A 23,357-nucleotide genomic window follows, 5' to 3' on the forward strand; every position below is an offset into this window, starting at 1 on the left:
GGCTACACCACATTAAGAACAATTTCAATAAGCCAGACTCAGTGTCAATATAACAGTTTTCAGTCATCCTTCCTTACCAGTTTTGCACTACAAATTTTCACAGACTTTTGTACTGGTTTAAAATCACACCTTGGAATTAACTTCTCATGACGGTAAGTCCCCATCTGGGTAACGCTGTAATCAGTTCTCCACAAACAGAATAGGCCAAGGGAGAAGAAGGCAGAAAGTGGCCAGCTTGGATCCGAGAGCCAATTGAAAACTAAAGATTTATCTGCTCCTGGTGCACTTTTTACTGTGCTTTCAATTGCATCATGTAGCAATCTCAGAGCACGTGACCTGGATTTTTTCTTTTTTCTGAATGCACGCATGAAATCAAAAGGCACACTCTTGACTAGTACTGGATATTCAGTCTGTGGGACTAGATTGGCACTAGTTCAAAATCCATGTGTTCAGCACCAGCTCTTTTACTTTACAGATCTGCTCCCATTGCCCTACATTACTCACCAACATAGATGTTACCAGAATACCACCTATGCTGTAGTGCTTGCTGCTGGGAAAAACATTTCATTCCCTTCAGGTTAAGCTGCTGCTGGGAATGTTTCCAGTTCATTTCTCTCCTGCTTCCCACCTTTGCAGAAGATCTGTTGAAATCAGTGAGCCATKCCAGTTCAACTACTTTTCGCTTGAGTAACCAGTTGGCATGACTATTCAGGAGTTTCCAGGTTACAAGGCCTGCCCTTAACAGTTCCTAAACAGGCTGAAGTTTGTGTGAAGTTTCAATGGAGAATTTGCCAAGCCATCAGCCACATCCTTCTACATTTCTATTGCTACTGCTGGAGTTGAAATTTTTGCCAAACCTCCCAGGTTAACACATTTCCCTTTTTGTACAATCCCAATTATAAAATCTTGTTGTATGGTAACACGATGAAAAGCATTTATTCAGTTACACAGAACAGACTGTTTAAAGACCATTTGAACTTGGAGAAGAGAGAAAGAAAGAGAAAATATTCACCGATCACAGAACCCTCCTTTAATGGGGAGAATGGCTTTTAAATGAAATCAAGCAGTATCTGGTTTTATCATTCATTTATTTAGCAAAGAAAAGAATGAATTCAAATACCCCACACAATGAACACACATCTATTCCCTGATATCAAGACGCAGATTTGTTTGTGAACAATTTTAAATGAATGAGTTTTGTTACTACTGCAGTCACCTTGTACTGTGTATGGACTTAGGCAGAAGCTATTGATTTTGTGCTCAATCATATAAATACATTAAAATAAGCAACTTCTTACCTCYGTACCTTTGAACTCAGTGTGGTTATTTATGTGGTGAGTAAAATCACACTTATGCTCAAGAGCCAACCTAGATTTCACCAACCTAAATTTAGGCATCTAAATGACAGCCAAAATTAGGAGTTTATCTCTCTAGGCTCACTATATTGTCAGTGGAGAGACACAAGTCCTCTCCAGGAGGAGGGGCCATCTAATAAGGATGTTCTCCTAGACTAGACAAAACAGTAGGTCCCATCTCCACTGGACAAAGAGAGTGCTGATGGCAGCTACAATTGTAATTTGGCCAGATGCCTCAAGCGGAGTGAGAAGAACACGGACTGAAGTGTTTACAGAATTAGATCTCATACAGCAAAGCCATTATGCACACAATTAGCTTTAGGATTTTGATTATGTTATGCTCCTTTTAATAAATTTAGATTTAAGTAAATCCCACTTTTAGAGATAAAGAAGTGCACATATATATTCTACATTTATGAGGAAAAATCTTGAAACATTTGTTCTCATTAACATTTTTGTTGCACCTTGGACCTCTTGCTTTCTTTTCTGGTTTGAACAGCCATATGGTCTCATGATCTGAGAACTCTTTTAATTTAATGTAAGTGCTTTGGCTGCTCTTGATTTGTATATTGACATAGCATTTTCCTAGCAGTTAGTGTGGAATTCTGATAAAGCTAACTAAATACACACTGTCCTCCACCCATCCAAGATTTTAATCAGTACTACTTAACAGCGTAGAAATCAAAGCCAATTAACCCCCATTCTTTCTCACACTCTCTTATGAAAACCCTARTACTAGTCATAAATTTCTTGATTAGTTTTAGCCAAACTGCACTGCTCCAACAGCAGGTGAGTGCAACTGGCTGCAAAAGCTCCCAGCTGAAGTAACTACATGACCACAAAGGTCATCAGATTCAAATCAAAGCACAAGCTAGATCTGCAAGGACAGGAATCAATTTTCTAAGCAACTGATCAACAGACTGCATGTATCAGACACTAAATTAAGCCCCAGAAGTGTACATAAGTGCAATTCTAACTTGGATTATACAGCGAAAGGGTACACTGCACAGGATTAGACTTTTCAGTCCTGCTTTCTCTTCACTGTATGCAGCAGAGCTACACAGAAAGGAACGCTACAGATGTATCCTGAGAATTTTGATTCCTCTAGAAAAATGTTCATGTTCAAAATAGAAACACATTTTTTAAATTAATTCCATCAGTGCAGAAGTAGTTCAGTAACATTAAATACTGGCATCAGAGGTCATACATTTATTTACCCAGAATGGATCCCTTATCCCAGGTAAAAAATATATGTCTGCTAGTATTACTTGGCATTTAAGGGTTAAGGGAGTTAATTCTCCCTTCCCACAAAGAGAACAACGCTGTAAGAACTAAATTTTGTTCTTGTACAAATCCAAGAGACCTATCGGCTTAAACAAGATTTGCACGCAAAGATTTGTACTTTGTTACATTTTGGCAAAAAAAAACTAAGAGTTCTCATGCAGAAAACTACTTTGCCCCAAAATGCGTGTAGCCCATTTTAGAAAAAAAAACACTAAATAAAATAAACTGAAACCTAATAGAAATTGCACTTTGCACTGCTCCATGTATTAGGAAAGGCTGTATCAAACCACTTGGACAGCTGTGCTGAATTTATAAGGTGAAAATACTGATAATAGTTAGTGTACATTAGGTCCCTCTAAAATTATCTAAGATACAAAAATCTAATGGCTTTAAAACCTGCTGTCTCAGAACCTAGATTGACATGGAGATCTTGTGATTAATATTTCTCATTGAAGTGATATAAAATTTTCACATTTACCCTGAAGGAATGTGAAAATCAAACCTAAAGCAATTTAGAATAGTGTAATTAAGGAAGCTAAATGAAAAAAAAAAAGAAAGAAAGAAAGAAAAAAGAAAAAAAGATAACACTTATCTGACAAGTTGGCACGGTCTGTAATTGATATCATATTGGAATTAGTCACAGAGCTGGAATGCCAGAAACACTCCTTTGGGAGATGGAAGTGTGAGCAGACTGGGCATCTGCTAAATGCACTTAAACCTACGACGAGCAGACTTAATCTATGGTATTATAATCACATATATAACATGTATCTAACATATGTACCTACCTGTGCAAGGAATGGAAAATAGATAGGTGCTCCTCAGAATTACTGAAGAGTTAAAAAAAAAAGATATTTTCAGATAATTTTAAGCAAAAAAGATTGAAATAAAAAGACATAATTTAAATACTTTAAAATACTGGACTCATAACTAATAGTCTAAGTATAAAATCCAGAAGCCCAGACTAACGTACTTAGTACAGTGGCAGAGAGGAATAGTACTTTCTGTATGTGTGTGTGTGCATGCACACCCACACACTCATGTTGTTCTTTCTTGGCAGTGACAGCAATATAGTTTTTATTTTCTTCATATTTTTTTAAACTTAGAATTTTATCTTTTGGCATGGACAGAGTGATTCAGGTRTCACACTGTTTACCATTTGGAGAGCTTTTTCCTTCTTTATCCATTCCACTGAACTTCCTTGCACAGAAAATTCCCTCTTACCCAAGGGTATAGACATATCTGGTCACTTCTTCCTAGAAAAAAAAAATCTAATGTACAGTAAAACAATTACACATTATAGAGAATCAGTGTTATCATACTTTTTTAAGGTGAACTGGTGTGGGGATAGGAGCTCTTTCTTTTGACACAGTTAATAACAACAGGGACAACTGTTCAGCTGGAAAAATGGGGAAGGTGCTCTCAGTTATTTTCATGGACAGCAAATACGTGTTCACTTTACTCTGCAGCTTTTCAGAGACCACTTGCTTTGCATTTTTGTCATTTTACTACAGAAGAGAGATTGGAAGCATAGTACTGCATTCGGATCTATCCCTGCTCAGAAGTGTTACTCATTGCCAAGGTTAGATAAGTTGTTTACCTTTGCTATGTAAATTGTTGGATCCCCAAAGTGGTRCTCAGATGCCATCTCACATTATCAATGTTTCCTTGGTATTTTTTGCATTTCTTTTACATAATTTAGAATATTACAATTTGTACATTTTTTTCTATCATTTGCCTATCATAGCATAACCTAATGATCACAGACTATAAAGTGGAAACATTTCCATTCTGCTTCTCCTTGCATACCTTCCTGATATTCTGTTGTGATGATCTTTGTATTGAGTATGTTCAAAAAACAAAAAGCCCAATTCTTTAATCCTTAATATTCATTTTTAATTTCTCTTCACATGTTTCTCAGAATAGCAAATGCCACTTTACTAATAAATACTCTGTAAAATCTGGCTCAAACCTCTGCCTTTTTTTTTTAATTGTACATCTGGAATTTCAGTTCCAAAAATAATAATGTCATGAATGTGGATGAAGACTGATGGAACAAAGAAAAACGGTACAAAAATGTGAAGGTCCTTTGTGTTTCCTCACCTGCCACTAGAAAAGGAATTAAAACTGATAATTTAAAACTCAACCAATATTTTAAATATTTACATCAATAAGGTCAAACAAGATAGTCACTTAAAACACCTTAACAATGCCCCCCCCCCAAGGGCAGATTAGTTTGGATCAGACACATCAGTAAGATGAGACAATGATTTGCAAATGCATATGCATTTTCTGATTTTGCTTTGCTTTGTGAAAAACGTATATATGAAGTCAAAGCTGGAAAGACAAAAGCAGTTCTGTGATTATGCCTACATACCCCAGAATGCTTGAGAAAGTATACAAAATATGGTGCAATTGTATCTTTCACTGACTGGTATGACTGTGAGTGCTGCAGCAGACCAGACAGGCGGGCTCCATATGCCCACACCAAGGAGAATAAACCCCTGCACCACCACTGCGCATTCAAGTCTGCAGGCTACAGTAACCCTGGCTTACCAACGACACGCAGAAACATTCCAGGGTGCCTTTCCTATCTACCCTCCTTCTGCCACCCCAATATCATCTCAAAAATTAAGGTAAACAAGATGTAGGCTTCATGTCACTTGGCTCGCAACTGGAAACAACCTACCCTGAAGGTTTCCTGTTTCGTCACAAGATCGTATCACTTGGTATGTCTTAATTTTTCACACTCTTTTTCTTCACACAGCTGATTGGCTCAAAGAACTCTAGCATGAATGATTTACAGTCCAGAAAGAATAGCTCCGGAGAGTGTGGAGCTGCTACCAAACATCACTGAACAACCACATTTCTTCTTAGCATTTTTTTCAATACTCCGTGATCTGGTTTTGGTGGTATGAGTTTCAGGGAGTCTCCATAGAGCACTCCACTGCTAACTCATTGAAATTAAAATGTAATGCCCAAAATAAAATTAAATTTGTATTCCTGGCACAGTTTTCAGGGTTAGCAGATTTTTTTTTCTAAAAGCACTGAAATTAGTTAGCCCCTTGTTACAGAAATCTGACTGAACGCTTATGAAACGGAGTGAGGTGATGCATTCCTCAGGAGGGATTCAGAAACACCTGGGGGCTATAGCTGTGTCCTGTACTGAAGGTCAACCTGCAAAGAAAACATCCGGTTACTAACAGGTATTTGGGGGTTTTGGCAGCAATGGGACACTCATGGCTTGGATCATGCTTGAAATGTCTCTGAACTTCATCTCTGAAGCTTCAAATACATGTGCAGTCATGTAGCATAGGCCTTAAGAACTGGGGATTTACAGAAGGCCAGAATACACAAACCCATTAGTATTCATCATAATTATTGAAATCTGTAAAATAGGTATTAGAATAAGTCTTTGCAGTAAGATGCGGATTGAAGTATTTGTTTCTCTCCTCCAGAATCAGGTTGTTTTTGTTAAATGCCTGAAAAAAAAAAGAAAGAAAAGAGGATAAAGGAATGATAGACACTAAGTACTATTTCACTGAGACAATTTTTGTGGCAAATATTTGTGAATGGTAAATCAGTCAAAAATGTGTCTAGAAATACCTGCACATTTGCAAAAACTTGCATTTGTATGTTTCTGCTCATAAATAATGTTACAAAAAGCAACGCTACTCAACAGAGTATTGCGATGCACTGTCCCCCGAACATTACAAGTCTCTATATGCTTCTTAATCGTATCTATTCAGTTCTTCCATTATTAAAATAATTCACTCATATTTTTATTAAGAACTATTTTCACTTTACTGCATTAATATATATAGGAATATGTAGGAGAAATGTCTGAATGTTTTAAGAGCATAAACCCCATTTTGTAAAAGTTATTTAGGTATTTAGAGTAAGATTTTTAAAATATATTTTGTCCTTGCAAGGATGCAGAGAGACACTTAGTGTGGTTTGAAAAAGCTTTAAGTTAGGTACATATTCCCCCACTGATGACAAAATCTAGGCTTTTCTTACCATTTCTAATAAAATTTCCTAAAATGTCTTTAATTAGCAAGAAAAATGAAGAAAGTAAAAACTTAATTCTTTACTTAGGATTTCTGAAAAATACTCATTTACAAAAAGCTTTGTAGCTTCATGAATAAACTGCATAATTTGAAGATACTGAGCCAAGTATTTTCAGAATGCTCAGCCTTCCTTAATTCAGTAGATCTAAAAATCTGAGCCACTCTAAAAGGTCATAAAAAGGAAACAGTTTTTCAGGAACAATGATCATGTAACATAGATGTCATGTCAGACTCTCTACTGCTAATTTACAGAATACTCTGGGTATGAACAGTAGCTGATAATCTGACCTTGTATATTTACCAGATAAATCTCCCATATAAAGAGCAGGAAGACAAACTGCGCCCTTGACACTATACTGTTTGACCCAAAGGATTATCTTCAATATATGTCATGATGATTGTTAATGGCCCTATTTACTTTTTAAACAAGCTGCTAGGGGACACAACTATGAAAAAAAAACAACAACTAACCTTGACTGGTGGCCTAGTTTCTTTCAGGAAAGGTTGCTGCTATATAAATTACACGAGAAATCTAATTTCCTATATAATAGGGATTGACAAAGGAAAGCATCTGTAATTCTGATACTTGAAGTGAAATCTCCTTTTGTTGTTAAAAAGCGGCAAAATCTGAGTGCAAATTCTGCTGCAGAAAACTAGTAAGAAGAATTTTTTTGAAACAGCATTATAGTGTCCCACAAGACCTGTATGTTGTGCATTATAGAGCTCCCAACCGATTTCTTACCTTGATGGCTTCTACAGAATCATATTTGTCCAGTTTGTTGATATGGTTGGTTATGCTGGTATTCAGAGGAGCTGGTGATACAGGATGGATTACAGTTGCATCATGAGACTGTTGCTGGTAACGTTGGCAATAGGTGTAAACAAGCAGAGTAAGAAGGCAACCAAGTATAGAGCTACTTAATCCCACTGCAATCATGTGAAACATGTTGAACTCTGCATAGTGAACAGCAGAAGACAGTCTTATTTTTAAGGAAATGGTAACAAAAGCTTCAAAAAAAAAAAGTAAGGTAGTGCTTGATTTAAATAAGGATAAAGGAAATTTCATGAGTTTCTCAAAAATGCCTTAATTCCAAAGGTTTATCCCTACAGTAGCAAATGCATTTTATTTCCTTGGAGGGACATTATGAGGCTCTTAGATACCCATACATCTCTGTAAGTTTTAAGACTGAGATTTTTGAAATGTGCTTAACAAAGAACCTAAATAAGACAAATGATTTGCATTTTCTAAGTGTTTGAAAGCTCAGATAGATTTCTTTGTGCACATGATATAATCTGTTACATATATATAAATTATGTATATAACGTACATGCATGGGTTATTTTTGGTGAACACAGGATCTCTTTCTCTGCTGTTGTTCTTTTCTTGTACACAGTGACTTGTGGCAGAACAAACAAAACCCTCAAGTCTTTGAATCACAAGTCTTGCTTTCTCTGAAGTATTTTCAGTATCATTTTTATTTGATGCATACCACAGGCCCAGTGGCCTACTTCTTTTCCATCCTCTCTGCCTTGTCTCATTGCCTCATTATCTCTGAAGTATGGCCAATTTGTTCACTCCTCCAGTCTTCAGATTTTTTTGTATGCATAAGGGAGGAGTGTGGAAAAACTGTAGCATTTAAGGGGAAAATGGGGAGAAGACAGACTCCTCAGCAGTCTCTCTTGGGATGCTCTTAACCACAGCAGCCAGAGAGTGTAAACAATTGAGACTGCAGCAGCCTTCACCTGGGTCTTGCCTATCTATTCTTCCCTTAGAAGATACTATGGGAAATTCTCCCCACTTACGCAAGTAAAACTAAGAAAGGTCACTGCTGCATGAAATTGTAGAAGGGAATCTAAAACGCAACCATCCTACGATGTCATTGAAAGGTGAGAGGTCATATGCAGCACAGATATTAGTGCTTTAATATAGATTAGTGCTTTTAATACAAATTGCACTGCTTTGCACTGTTATTTCAAGCTGAAGCTGTGTTTCTGATGAAGAAAGAAGCATCAGTGAGGAGCTCAAGTCAGAATTTTCACACTAACATTAGTGAAAGTTCATATGTGGTTGCCTACATGAACAAATGAAGTATTTTAAATTGAAAAACTGGAGTCATCTGAAATACATCTGTTAGGCCTTTGTTACTGAAATGTAGAAAAGGGTCCAGCATATGCCCAGTTTTGGCAAGTGACTAAAAGTCAGAACTTTTAAATGTCTACTGGGAAATTAGAAACTTAAAAGTAGGCTTAGGTTATTAGGCAGACTGCCCTAATATGCAAAATATCACTGAAATATCCTTCTATGCATACACAAAAGTTTCCCACTGCTGTGTAACTTAGTAAAATGCTTTCAGAATTCCACTTCCAATTAGAGTATCAAATCACATTATCCTGATAACAGGAGGATAAAGCATTGCCATGTATATCTCTTTATAACCCCTATAATTTCATTGTCCCGTATTAGGTTAAAAATACAGCTTAACTGTGCTTGGAAGAATACTAGAACTAGCCAGAGTTACCACCATGATCACATAGRCTAAGATGATAGCTCAACACWCAAAAATATRGTCATCTATCTTTTTTTAATTATTATTATTKTTGTTTTTTTTTTTCTTTTTTTCAGCAATTCAGTTTCCTTTTTTGGGATTTGTTTTGGAACAGACCTTTTTTTTTTCTTTTTTCTCTTCTTTTCTTTTCTTTTCTTTTCTTTTCTTTTCTTTTCTTTTCTTTTTTTAACTTCAGCAGACAGGCTGAAAATGAGCCACAGATACGCCCTGATCTATCAAATGAATTATCAGGCTGGCTTTCTGCTATCCATTTGGAGTCCCAAAGAGGTTTATGAAATTATTATCCTGCAAAAGGTGAAGTAACTTTACAGATTTTGACATGCCCATAACTAGCTTATGATAGGAATTTCCTTTTGAGGAAAAAAGGGTGACTGACRTAAGGGAAAAGAAGAAAATAAAACCTACATGCTCTCATCTCAAAGGCTGGCAATGGCAGCTGGATATTTAATATGGAATCCTGTAATAAATGCATCTCTTTTAAGATGAAATCTCTCATCTCTTTTAAAATGCATCTCTAGGCAAGTGTAAATGTTGAGAATGTGGCATTTAAAATGTGGAATAAAACTAAGATAGTGCAAAAGGTGAAACAAATGGAAACAAGGGGGAATCGATAATTCAGCRTTTATTACATAGAAAGGATAGAAATTAAAAGCTTACCGCCACATCGTTTTTCTTCTATGCTACTGGATCGTGCCACTGTTATTTCTAGAAAAATAAATAAAGTGGTTATGTCATGAAGGTAAAATATTACAGACAGCTATTAATTTCATTAATAAAATAATGATTTCAAAGTTTACTGTATTGTGTTTACTGCAAGTCAGAACTAGGTAAAAAGGATCTTCACTATSTGGTGGAATTAAGAGACAGGTCCAATGACATCCTCAGGTTTCTCAGTTTCCCAATCAACAGTAGTAACATATTTTTCATTCTTGCCTCAAAACATCTCTGAAATTAAACAGATCATGTGTAAATGAAAGTATTTTTGTGGGCAATTTTTGGTAGGAAAAATATGTTGAGAAAGGATTGCGTATCTGAATGGTAAAATTAATGTAAGTTTCATTATTTTGCTCAGAGCGGAAAGAGATTCACTACTTCTAGGATTCACACACATTACTAATATGTTTTCTCAAAAGAAAACTGCCAATTTCATGGGTTTTGACAGTAAACTAACAAATTGAGATTCCAGTCTGTGTCCTGGCCATTCTTACTTGGAAGTATCTGAATAAATATTCAAAAAAAATGTTGACAACAAAGTATCCCACTTTTCTACTTTGGGACCATGCCTTCTGTGAAGGAAATTCCTGCCTTGCAAATCTCTTGAATCTCTCTGAAAGGGCCAGTGATCACGTGACTATGGGTGACCTAACTGATGCAGTCTACCTGGATTTCTAAAGAGCTTCCAGGTCCCTTGCCAAAGGCTTCCMAAAAAACAAAGTAGCCCTAATACATGAAGGAAAAGTGGACGAAGGTTACTGATTCTGCAGGGATCTAGACTGTTAAATGTATTCATGAAAGAGCTAGAAAAGGAAACTAATATGGTTTGAAGTTTGCTGATGATTACAAAGTTATTAAAGGTAGTGTTGACAAGGGCATGCTGTGAAAAGCTATGGAAGGACCTCACAGAACTAGTCAATAAAATAACAAATGAAATAGAATGTACATCAGTGTAAAGTGATACATAGAGTGGAAAACAATATACATATAGAACAATGGGCTGTGAACAGATTTTTCCACAAAAATATCAGCTTAGTGTTCAAAAGCAATCAAAAGGGGAATSCAAATGCCAGGAAATACCATGAAAGTAACAGTGAACAAAACAGGAAAATGGTGCTTTATAAATCCATGGGTCATCTACACTTGAACACTGTGTGTAGTTCTGGTTTTCCCATCYCAAGAATGCCTTTAGCAGAACTAAAAAGAGTTCAGAGAAGAGCAGGAAGATGGTCACAGGTATGCAATGGTTTCTATATGAGGAAAGATAGASTAGGCTGGGCTTTTTGGACTGAAAAAGGAACAGTTTAATGGAGTTTGATATAAAATAATGAGTGGCAGAAGAAAGTGGACAGAGGGATCCATGATAGGCTGTTTCTTCTAGTACGAAACCTAGGGGCTTGCAAAAAAAAAAGCTGTTAAAAACTAGGACCAAGAAAAAAAGAAAAAAAAAGACGAAGAAAAGACTGGTTTTATTGAAATGAAACCCCACTGCCAAAGATGATGCAAGAAGTTGTAAGAGATGCAAGAAACATAAGCAAGCAGAGCGAACCATTTCARGATGTTAAACAGACAAATGACACATCAGGCTTAAGCACTCTCCTGAACTGAAAGCAGCTGAAGGCCAGGAAACTGTAGGGAGTGGAAGGAAGATAGGTGGAGTGGAGGGATATGCTTGCCCAATTCCTATCCTTCTCTAGACATCATGGCTAATATTGGAAGGAGGGAACTAGGCAAGACAGACTTCTGTTCTGAACCAGTGTGGCCATTCTAATGTTCTTTTAAGAAAATTAAAAATGTTTGATAATGGAAAAGGATGATTAATGGGAAAGACTCCTGCTGTAAGAATGCGTAGAAATTAACAGTCTCAAATGTCTTTTATCAAAGCAGCTTCAAAATCTGAATCTTTATCCAGAGAGTGAAACACCCCTTGTAGTATAATTCKAGGGTTATCAGAAGTGATAAAGGAGACCTGATGGGAAAATAGGAGAGAAGCAAGCAGTGTATTAGTAGTTCTGGCTTAAAAATTAWTCTCTTCTCCAGCTTGAGTTTTCTGCTGAAGGATACTTCAGCACACTACCAGATGTGAACTGAAGTGCTATGATTTTTGCATATCTAACATACCACAGACTATTTCTGCTGAAGTGAATCACAAGGTTTTACCCTTCTTCAGCTGATAAATCAATGCAAACTAATTTCAAAGTGAGGAAGTATCAGATCTGATAAAACAGTGCTATTACAAATAGTTAAGGGCTGGGAGACAGTTAATTCACAGTCCAAACAATAAGCAGAAAAGAATGTATGCAAAGACAGTAATGTTCTACAAGGCAATGTTGACATGAATTAATTCTAGAAACACAGTAGCAGCAATGATGAGAAGGATTAATTTTTGTATTCTGCCAGAATCATTCTATATTCTAAGTTCTATCAAGAACAGAGCAAAAGCAAGCAGGAGGAGGATAGAACGTGAGGGTGGACATGACGGTACACTAGCTGAGAAAAGAAGTGAGGTGATTTGGAAAAAGGAAAGCGAATTTGGGAGGGAAAGAACTCTGAGAACCTTTATTTAATAGGGAAGTGAAAGTGAGCTGAAAGATGCCAAGAAGAAAGATAGATTGCCCAAGGTTGACTTGTAAAGCGTATGCCTTTACATTTTGTGGCATGGGTAATTTGAAAGGGAGTGGCAAACAAATCAGAAAGCCCAGAGAAGAGGTGGCTGCTGTTTATTCAATGAACATTCCTCACTTCAGATTCTGGAAATGCACACTTTCYAGAACAAGATGTAGAGCTTATACTGGATTAAGTGGCACATTTGCAGAATGTGAATATTAGCCAAGTTGCTTTGAAACCCTGAGCAAAGGAGAAAACACAATGTGGGAGTTTTTGTTTTCACACTGAATTCTTTCACAGTGGTTTTAGAGGAAAAAAAAGTATTTGTGAGATAAATTGCTTCTTTAACTCTAGGTATCATCCATAAAATCACTGTTTATATTTGATTTCTTTGTAATATTGCACTGTATTGTACAACATTGTCATAGAGAAAAAGATTAGTGCACTGAGTAAACATAATTTATATCAAATGATTCTTGAAAATGCCAGTTCTTCTGTCTGTGTATAGACTGCAGTCTTTTTTTTAAGTACTCTGATGGAAAGATGATTGCTAACAGAAATGCAATGTGTCTACTTATAYTGTGTGGATGTTTTGTGGATTTCAGTGACTGCTGTAATTCAAAAAAGACCAGAGACATGAGTTTCAACAAATGCTGTGGCATAATGCATGACAGGGGTGTCCATCAGGCATCTAGTAGTCATGTGGGAGGTATGAACCTGAGATACAGCTGACAGTATTTAACTTTCTTTTCTTTTTCCTGTCTAACATGCTCTAAGTGACCCTGCTTGAGCAGCGGGTTGAACTAGATCTCCAGAGGTCCCTTCCAACCTCAACCATTCTGTGACTCCATGACTCTGTGACTCTTCTAAACAGCTATTAATCTAAGGGACTCCATGAAGTGATTTCCATAACTACCACAGTAGTCATTTTTGCATACACAGGTCACAAAAAGTAGAAGAATGTTTCTGTCATAACCCCTGAATGTCAAATAATAATAATAATAATAAAATAAGTAAAAAACAAATGAGTTCTTCTAGCTGTCTATTGTCAGCCCTGCACCCTTTCATTAAGTAAAATGAAAAGGACCTGTAGAATGCTGTTATGCTGAATAAAGAAACTCCCAAGTGGCAACAAGTAGGACAGCTCCACAGCACTCAGTGGAATTAGACAGATATTTATGAAAAGACTGGATCCAGCAACATACGCTCTGAAGAGCAGACCAGCAAAAAGGTTGAGAAAAGGCAAATTCTATTTAAATTCTTGACTCTCTGCACTGTATAGTATGAGAAAATATGAGGCCTCRTTCCTGAAATTTTGTGAGATTTCACTTATTGTTTATGGAGGACCTTGCTCTCACCTGGTACAAAGTTAGAGCCAAAAGCACAGGCTCGGGTCTCCGTGGTGTTCCCAGAACACTGGCTGCCCACGGGAAATAAAATAATGCACTGTCGAATACGGAACTGAGATCCGGACGAGTCACACTCGGACCACTCAGACCAATCTGACCAGCTGTCTGCAACAGGTAGGAAGAGAGAGAGACACACGCACAGTGGATTTAACTGCTTCCAGTACCCAGAATGAGAATGAAACTTTATACCTTTCTAAATTATGACAGATGGCCTAGTCCCTGGCTTCTCCAAACAAATAAAGGACAGTTCTGCTCACTGTGATAAAGAAAAGCCAGTTTTGACAAGCTGGCAGAAATCTCAAAAATGTAGAGTGCAATGGTAAATTTGTCAYAGAAGTGTATACAGCTTTAGCTTCTGCTACTGTGTTTGTGGGTGAAAGTGAGTAGCCTAAGGGATTTGGCTGTGACACCAAGGGTGTGACTAAAAGAGTGATTGCCTTGTCCTTAATTTCACCATAGGCCTTTAGGCTGGCAATGACAGTTGCTTTTATTTATGTTCCTGACAAGTAGCAGTAAGAGCTACAGAAATATGTATTCCCAGTCTAAGAGAGGATGTTTGTTCAACTACAAAAATGTAGCATCTTGCAGACACATTTTTCTTCCTTTTTGGTTCATTAACAACTTCTATTATTTCTTTAGATTTCTTCCTCTGACCATGTAGTTTTGGTTAAGATATTTTTATTTCATATCAGATCTGATTCACATGAGATGCTGTGAGCTTACTGAGATCAGCTTTCTTACAATTCAAGAGCAAGTCTTGCCTTCACAGAAGTCTTGTGAGCTTGGCATGTATAGTAGAAGACAGAGCTCAGTGAAACTTTCTTTTTTCCACTGCCTTTCCTACTGAAATATGTTTYATCACTTTGGTTTGAATTAAGTTGTCCTAATATACCAAACTGAGTTTGCTTCTACTTCTGAATTTTATGTTGTCATTACAACAAATTCACAAATCTCATTTGGCCTTAAAATATGTATACATATATATATACGACTAATTTGTTTACTAGTTAGATTGAAGAACACTGACATTTGTGAATAATTTTAAAGTGCACAAAATTTTTGTGCACTTTTTGTGAACTGGATAGTGTACCAGGAAAGTGTTGTACTGTTTGGATCTTTCAATAGATCGCATAGATCTAGCATACATGGTTTGTAGGTACACATTTCCTTACAGGAAAGGTCAAAGCTCTCAGTTATCTAAAACTGATAAATTGCAATAGGAATATTACAGATGGATGTTTTGAAAAATGTTAAGCAATAGGTGCTTTCTGTGGCATGTTAGTCATTGATTTACTAATTAATATCATAGCAAAAAATAAAAAATAAATAAATGGATGGAGGAGACTGAAAGAACTTTAGAACAGAAAGTCTCAAGCAGTGGTCCAARGACCATTTCAAGACAATAGGAGAGTGATGGGTAGAGACATTCACAATCAGTCCTACCAGTCTCTTTCAATCCATGGTTCGGGTGTTTGCTGTCACTTGTACAGTTGTTCATTCCATTCAAGTTTAAAGAAACACTGCCACAGTAGAAATCCTGATGCAAACTTTCATCTGTGGCAGAGAACATGCTGAAGCAGAAGTCAGTACTCTTGCCCAGTCTGAGCCTATTTATGGTATACACTGCAGCTGCTAAAATGCTTGTGACCATCCTAAATGCACCTGCCTTCTGTCAAGACATGTTAAGCATGGGGTAATGTAATAGACACTATGTGCACTGGGCCCTTTCCCTAGTGCACCACATTGCATCTTCCTCTCATGCTGGAATCCTGTGTGCACAGCACAGTCAGTGGGTCTGGCAGCTGATCAGCTCCATCTGGCATACGAATCACAGAAGCAGACCGAGATGACATCGCTGCAGGTGTGAGATGGGTGGACATCCCTACTATGGTGGAGCTCAGAGAGTCACATAGAGAGAGACAGGACACCTAAGACTGCAGGTGTGACATTTCAAACTGCCCTTTGTGGAATCACTACCCATGCCACTATGGAGAGGACAACCTCACGTCTTTTGTATACACTTAAATAGATTCAATTATCCTGTCTCATCCCTTTGATTTCTTTATCTTTTAAGTATCCAAGGCCCTCTTGCACATCAAGCAGATATCTCACACTACTTTCTGCTTTTCACCTTGTCAAGGCTCCTCTCAACTTGTTACTGAGTCTTCTACAAGGAGCACATGAGGACAGAAGAGAGAGGGACRACTGGAAAGATGTTTAATCTAGGACTACCTTTCATCTTTAACATTGCAAGGTTTACTCAGATGTCTTCTGCCTTCAGCATTTTGCCTAACTTTTGAAGCCAGTAAGTCGAGCAGTTCCTTTGGGTGAAGAAGGCACCTCAAAGATCAGGTTACCAGTCCATAAGATCAAATTTATTTCATGTAGAACTACAGCAAAATTTCTAAAAGCTCAACTGCTTTATACTTTATTTGCATGTGTGAATTAGTAGTTCAAGGAGAGAATATATTTCCCCTCAGCAGTAATTATTAAAAAAATAAAATATTGCTTTATTCAGTACATTATAGGCACTGTTGCAGCAGATTATACATAATGATAAGCAGTCTATAAACCACTAGTGATCAATAGTGCAGCAATTCCATTCATATTAATGTGACTTTCTTCAGATAAAGAAAGAACTCTCACAAATATACAGTGATATAGTGAAGATACAGGTTAGTAACTACTTTTAAGTGCATACTTGTACTTTCAGCTGCCATTATCCCTCCGTATGGTCAAAAAGTCCATGGTATAAGGATTCTGCAAATTTTAGCCTTTTTGCAATTTTGTTTTTGAAAAAAAAAGTACTATTTCAAATGCCAAGAAATCTCTTTTCTTTCCATAACTTAATAAATCTTACAAATAATTTCTATTTTTGCATATGCATTTCCATGTTACTTGGCAGTTTCTAGATCCCAAGTATTACTGATACTCCTTTCTTATATTGAACATCTCATTTAAACAGCAAATGTCACCAAYGGTACTTCCAAATCTGCAGTAGCAGTGATCCCTGGCCACATGATCCTCACCATAGTTAAAAGACTCTGCAAGGATGTAGGAATTTATCCAGATTTGACAATATGTAGCACTGGGATCATTTTTGTCCCCTACTAATGTGAAATAAGAGCAGTGAAGCAGCTTCTGCACATGAAGCAAGGGCTTCATTCTCACAGCTAGTTGTAAGACATGTTGCTTCAAAAACATACAGCAAATTTTCAGTAAGACTGAAACATAAATAAAACAGCATAGACATGTAAGAAATATTTTTCACTATGAAATTCTAATGCTTTACAAAAGTATTCACCTTCTTGAAACAAAATGAAATCAGCCTCCTCACCTGCTCCAAAACTTGGTTAACAACTGTGTCAAAATAAGCTGAAGAATTACTTATAAATTTTTGCAAACTGCCATTTCTARAAAAATGCTGATAGAAAATAAATGCACAAGAGAAACAGTTATAATACTAGCATAAYGCACATTCCAGTTTTGACCTTTAAATATGCCTTAAGGACACCAAAACAGCTATACAACTTCCACACAAAAATATACAGTATTTCTTCTGAAAAATCAAACCATCAACGGACTTCTATTTTCCTTCTTTAAACCCAGTTCAGAGTGTTATACTTGTTTTAATTTTGACAAAGTACTTTTATTCTGCTGCAAGACTTGCAATGCCTAGAAAAGGAAATCAARTAAAATTGTAGTTCTGCACAGGTAATAGATCCATAAATTCATACTAATGGAGCTTGTGCTTTCCTGTGCATGACCTCACCATATGAGCAGAAAACTTCCRCCATGAAGTTTAGCAACCCTCCGTGAAGCAAGCATAATGTGATTAACGGAGCTGCTTATAGGCATTTCCTTTTACTGTTGCCTGTAACTCACAGATCAGCAATAAATGAAAGCAAACTTTCCCAGTGTCTTTTCACTCAKGATTCTACCTTGTTTGTTTGTTGTTATTCTCTGCTTCTGACTTTAATTCCACAAAAAAAATGTTAGGTTCCTTTAATACTTGTCAAAAGGTAGAGTCAAAGTTATAGAAAAAGTCATGATCCATACTATATAACTAGCAAGAGAGCTGAGATATTTCATTTACTAAGAATTTTACAGGCATTTAGAAGATGTATTATCTGCTTTTTAACACCTGAATAGCATATTTTGCAAAGATCTTTTCAGTTTGCTCTGTTTTATATGAAAACAGGGCTTAAACAAAGGTTGATACAAGACAATATACACCTGGCTGTGTGATACTCAATGTTGAATAAGCAACTTCAGCAATTTGCTCACTGTGGATGTTCAATGTTATAATAAAATTACTCCTTTGTGATATTGTTATTAAAAGTCTCCTAGACCTTTTGATGCACCACTTCAAGTATTAAATCATTTTAGTTTATAGAGACCTGGAAACTAGTTACTTAAATTTTAATTCTTGTGAAATTTTTAAGRGAGAGTTGGGGATGAGGTGGTGTCCAGTAGGCTATGTTCTGCTCTTACTGAATTCCTTGTGAATGTAGCATATAAGACCTTAGTGTGCATTTAATAAAGGAGAGAGAAAATCTGCTCCTAAACAATACACCAAGGGGGAAAAACACGTTGCATAACTGTAAATGCCTCATTCTGTGGTATACAAAGACTAAAGCTGTATTGGTTGATTTGTCATACCTGGACATGGTTGTGTGTTGCACAGTGCTTCTTCAGTATGGAGTCCAAGGCAAATATCTCCTCCATACGCTGGAGCGGGATTTGTGCAAGAGCGAGTTCTCATGTAATGCCCTCCTCCACAAGTTGCTGAGCACTTTGACCAAGATGACCAACAAGACCAGGCTCCATCAACTGGAAAGACACAAAATGTCATATTGCTGCAAGCTGATGTGTAGAAAGATGACATATATAATCCAGTCTGCCTTTCCCATATTCTGTGGATATAACTCATAGCCTACAGAAATTACAGAGCATTTTTAAATCCCACCTAACAGAGGTCCATGAATTGAATCACAAGTAAATTTACATCTTTATAAAGCCAGTGGTATACTGGGAAGTCTAATAATGTTACTCATCYATATAATATACCTTCAGAGGAACAGCATTATAGTTTCAATGTCCAAAAATATTTTCTCTTTTTTCTCCTCCTTCATGAGGAAATGTAATACCAAAGCTTATTTAGCAGAAGTGGAATAAGTCTAAAGTAAAATTTCAGTCATAAAATAAAATTTAACCTAATAATATATAAAGAGAAGCTGAAGAAAGTTGATTTTATTTTTGAAGTCTGGGTGGGACTGCCTTGGTTCTACAGTCCATTTCACTGATCCATAAAAGCTGTAGGGTTTGATAGGCCAATACAATGTTACAATTTTAACTCATCCCTAGTTAGAGCAGAATGATGCCCATTCACAAAAAGCAATAGAAAAATGACAAAAAGGAGTTGCCATTCTAAACTTCAAATACAGCTTGTTGAAGAAATTCCAAGATTTTTTTTTTCACTAGTATTTACTGCTTCATGTGAGCTAAACTCTTTTGCAGTTGTGGTTAGAGTTTTCACAAAATTCCTCTGAAACTTAGGCTAGGTTTTATGGGAGTCCTATTTGTCAAACAGCTTTTGATACTTGGCCAGCAGGTAGGCTTCTAAGGAGAGTTTGCCACATTGCCTGCACCTGACTGGCTCCTTCGCAGCATCTTAGAGCTACTGCTGCGGAATGTATTTCTGGTATTTAAGGCCACACTGCAGCCCATCTGCCAAAGGCTTCCTTTATGTAGCCACAGGATAAAGTCAGATTCACTTCTCCTAGATACAGAATTCCCCCTTCAAAGACTCTCAGTAATTTCATTTTCTTTCATTTTAAAAATATGATTTTCAAAATATTCAAATCCTACAGAAAAACAATCTCTTTTCAAATCTCTATTTAAAGTGGTATCACTTGCTCTCTTAATATTTAAATTAAAAAGTGATTTGCCATGTCCACGATTTATTAAAAACAATACAGAGTATGCAATTAAACTGACACTGGCAGATTAAACATCCCCCCCCCAAAAAAAAAAAAAAAAATTTATTACTCAACGGTTTTTCTTGTTTGTTTGTTTCTTTTAACTACATAGCCCCAAATTGATCACAATCACAATTCTTGGCTTTTTTCCTCCTATAAGTCACATCAGCCATGGGTATTTTACAATGCAAAACAGAAACTCCTTATTGCCTAGTCTTAAAAAATAGGAAGGAAATACGCATTCGCTGTACACAATTTTACCAGTGCTCTCATTTAAGACATTCCTCGTGAGACTTTACTTCAAGATCCATTGAAACAACTGATTGCCATTGAAATCTCTGAAACATACATAAAGCATTCCTTAATGACTCAATTTTATCCTTTCTGTTCTACTAACCAAACAACATTTCAGGGATTAAAAGTTTCTACTGTTTTTTGAAAAGCTATTCCATATTTATCTCTTAAAAAAAAAAAAAAAAAAAAAAAGGAGATTGTGAATCTGGAAAAAAAAGATAACTTTCAAAGAAAGTGTCCATGCAGTATTTGCACTAAAATTCTCTGAGAGAGAGGCTTTGTAAAACATTAACAAATATTCATTTTGTTTTCGTAGCGCTGTATATCACAAATGCACCTGGTGAGTCAAGTAGAATAATTTCTATGCAAAGATTGTAATTGCTAGAAAATGAGCTAGGAGAAGGTGATTATTTTGATATTGGAATCTATATGTGCATTTATGCATGTAATTTCAGATATAGACATCCTCATATTCCCCTGTGCAAATCAAACAGGTAACTCATTGACACATAACTAAGGTTATTAGTTAACTAATCCTGAAAGTGAAGTAGTTGAATATATGACATTTTATTTTCTATAGATATTATCCTATAAATCAAGAAACCATAAAGTTTGCATCCTTGTCAAGAATATTAACTGTAATAACTGTAAGAAGTAATATATCTGGCTTCTGAAAAGCCTGACTGGACAGATAGGATTGGGCAACTTAGTGGTATATTCAAAGGATCTAATTTTAAACAAATTGTTTCCATTACTGAGGAATTAAATTATTGCTACATTTTTCTAGGATATATTCATTTAAAACCCAGTCAAATCATCTAGCTATTCAGATACATAAGTTTTACTTCATCCATGATAGATAATACTGCAATGAATAAGGGAACTGTACAGTGTCTGACTTGTTTCCTTATTCACATAGCCACTGGAAACAAATATCATGGCTGTTTGCCTGAGAAGACTCTGTTAATGTAGTATTACAGAAGCTCATATCTAAGAAAGTTGGAGGTTATTTATCTTCAGTGCAGGTAAAATATACTGTGTAATTATGTAATATCTTCAACATATGATATTTTTTATCCAGAATTTGCCTTCTTTTTCCTTTTATTTGTAATGATGTCAAATAAAAGTAGAAGCTGTTATCTAGCTATTCATTTCATGAGATATCAGATCGTTACCTTCCTTTTTCTTCTTTTTTTCTTTTTTTTTGTTTTTTTAAGACCCTACCAGCTCAAACAAATAATCAGAAGCATTTCTCTCATAGTGTATAGAAACCTTCATAAATTAGAACGACAGCCTAAGACTGCCTACACAGAAGATAATGCGTCTTGTTCATTTTAATAGAGATAGGGACCTCCAACACTTTCTGCTTATTTAAAAATGGACTTATTTTTAATGGTAAGGATTACAAATGTGCACACATTTCATATGGACATCTGCCTTCTATCTACAGGTAACCAAGAACACAGAGAACTAAAATTCCTGATATCACATAACGTTCCACAACTACAGGTATCACGGCTACACCATAAACCTTTGGATGTAAAGGGAGAAGTGGTTCAGTGAGGAAGATGGGACAGGACAGATATAATGTCCTAAAAAAAAAAGTTAGACTTGATCATAGCTGAGCTACATGGTAGGGAGATAACTGTAAGATAATCAAAGGAGTGGATATTTGCTGCTTGAGTTTTTGTAAGACCTAAATAAATCTCTATGGTGCCTTTCATCTTTCTTTAACGTTGCTTAGCAACATAGCACCATCTGTTTTGTTTTTTGTTTTTTCCCTCCTTTCGTCCTAGACTCCTTAATGTTTTTTCTACTTCCTAGAAGAAAAATAAAGAGCAGCATGAAGAGCTGCAGCCACTACACTTTTTTACATAATAGTTTTGTCAAGCTGTTGAACAAAAGAAAGTAGCTAAAGCAGTTCCACAATGAAAGATCACAGAATCACAGAAAGGGTAAGATTGGAAGGGACCTCTGGAGATCATCTAGTCCAACCTCCCTGCTCAGCAAGGTCMCCTAGAGCATGGTAGACAGAGATGAGTCCAGGCGGGCCTTGAAGATCTCCAGAGAAGGAGACTCCACAACCTCTCTGCGCAACCTGGTCCAGTGCTCTGTCACTCTCACAGTGAAGAAATTCCCCCTCACAGTCTTTAAGTTCTCTGGCAATTCCTGAGGCGAGTCCCTTTTGGAAGAAGGCCTCTTCAGCAAGCAGGCTGCTCTCAAACAATGTTTTTTTCCTTTAGAGTGTCTTTCTAAGCAAGTTAATTTTTGCCTGCTTGCTGTTATCCAAGTTAATAAATATTTAGCCACATGAATGAAAAAAAGAAAAATCATGGGGAGGAGAATGTTTTGGGAGACACAGCGTAGAGGAACATGATCTCCTGGGGACATGATAAAACATCCACAATACTGGAGAAATTCCAAGAGGCTTTTAATTTAACTGGATACCCTGATACACTCTTTGGGTTTTACAAGAAGGTAGAAGGAAATATGAGCAGACATACTGCTTTCATGAAAGCACAGACAAGACATAAGACTGAAGGCTTTTTCATATACTGTCCCGTCTCATTTCAAATGTGAACATCCAATAAAAAAATCTTTTTTTTTTTAGTGTGTACCTTTAGGTTTATAACTTTTCATATTCATCTTTTTGAAAGTGTAGCAAAAGAATATAAATAACACTGAGATAGTTCAGAGTCTTTTCTATTTGCAAGAAAGTATACAAATAGAGGGGCAGTAGTCTTTTATATTTCCAGTGGATCATTAAAAGTAAAATCTAGGGGCACTGGATGTTGGGCAGCATACATATGTAATTCAGTGTGGCTGCCTTCCAGGCACCCTGAGATCATCCCATTCCACATCCCTTAGCCTACTACTCTTTTTTGTTCCTGTGGGATACTGATACATATTTTTCACTGTGGGAAAGAACAGTTTTTACATCCAGGTTTGAAAGTTTTGTCTCTGTAATGCTACAGTTAAATTTTATTCATAAAAGCAATGCTGGATGTAAAGTTAATTCAATGCAGCACAGAAAAACAGAAGGCAAACTAATGCTTCTAACAAAATTAGAATATCT

General features: G+C 36.4%; 1 protein-coding gene across 3 annotated transcripts in view; it reads right to left on the reverse strand.

Annotated features, from left to right (window-relative positions):
• Positions 1-1,071: 1,071 nt before the first annotated feature.
• The window catches only part of SEMA5A (semaphorin 5A), a 304,442-nt gene continuing 282,156 nt past the window's right edge, over positions 1,072-23,357 (reverse strand). For 2 of the 3 annotated variants that reach the window (XM_085307059.1, XM_085307060.1), the window contains exons 19-23: positions 18,669-18,839; positions 13,956-14,111; positions 9,934-9,981; positions 7,452-7,663; positions 1,072-6,121 (exon numbers count right to left, since the gene is read on the reverse strand). In XM_085307059.1, the coding sequence (XP_085163185.1) occupies positions 6,002-6,121; positions 7,452-7,663; positions 9,934-9,981; positions 13,956-14,111; positions 18,669-18,839 (707 nt within the window). In that variant the 3' untranslated portion in view covers positions 1,072-6,001. The remainder of the gene's footprint in view (positions 6,122-7,451; positions 7,664-9,933; positions 9,982-13,955; positions 14,112-18,668; positions 18,840-23,357) is intronic. The other variant, XM_085307061.1, reaches the window with a different exon arrangement.

The sequence above is a fragment of the Rhea americana genome, unplaced genomic scaffold (assembly GCF_003343005.1).
Source record: "Rhea americana isolate MKP2758 unplaced genomic scaffold, rheAme1 scaffold_251, whole genome shotgun sequence".
Classification (NCBI taxonomy): domain Eukaryota; kingdom Metazoa; phylum Chordata; class Aves; order Rheiformes; family Rheidae; genus Rhea; species Rhea americana.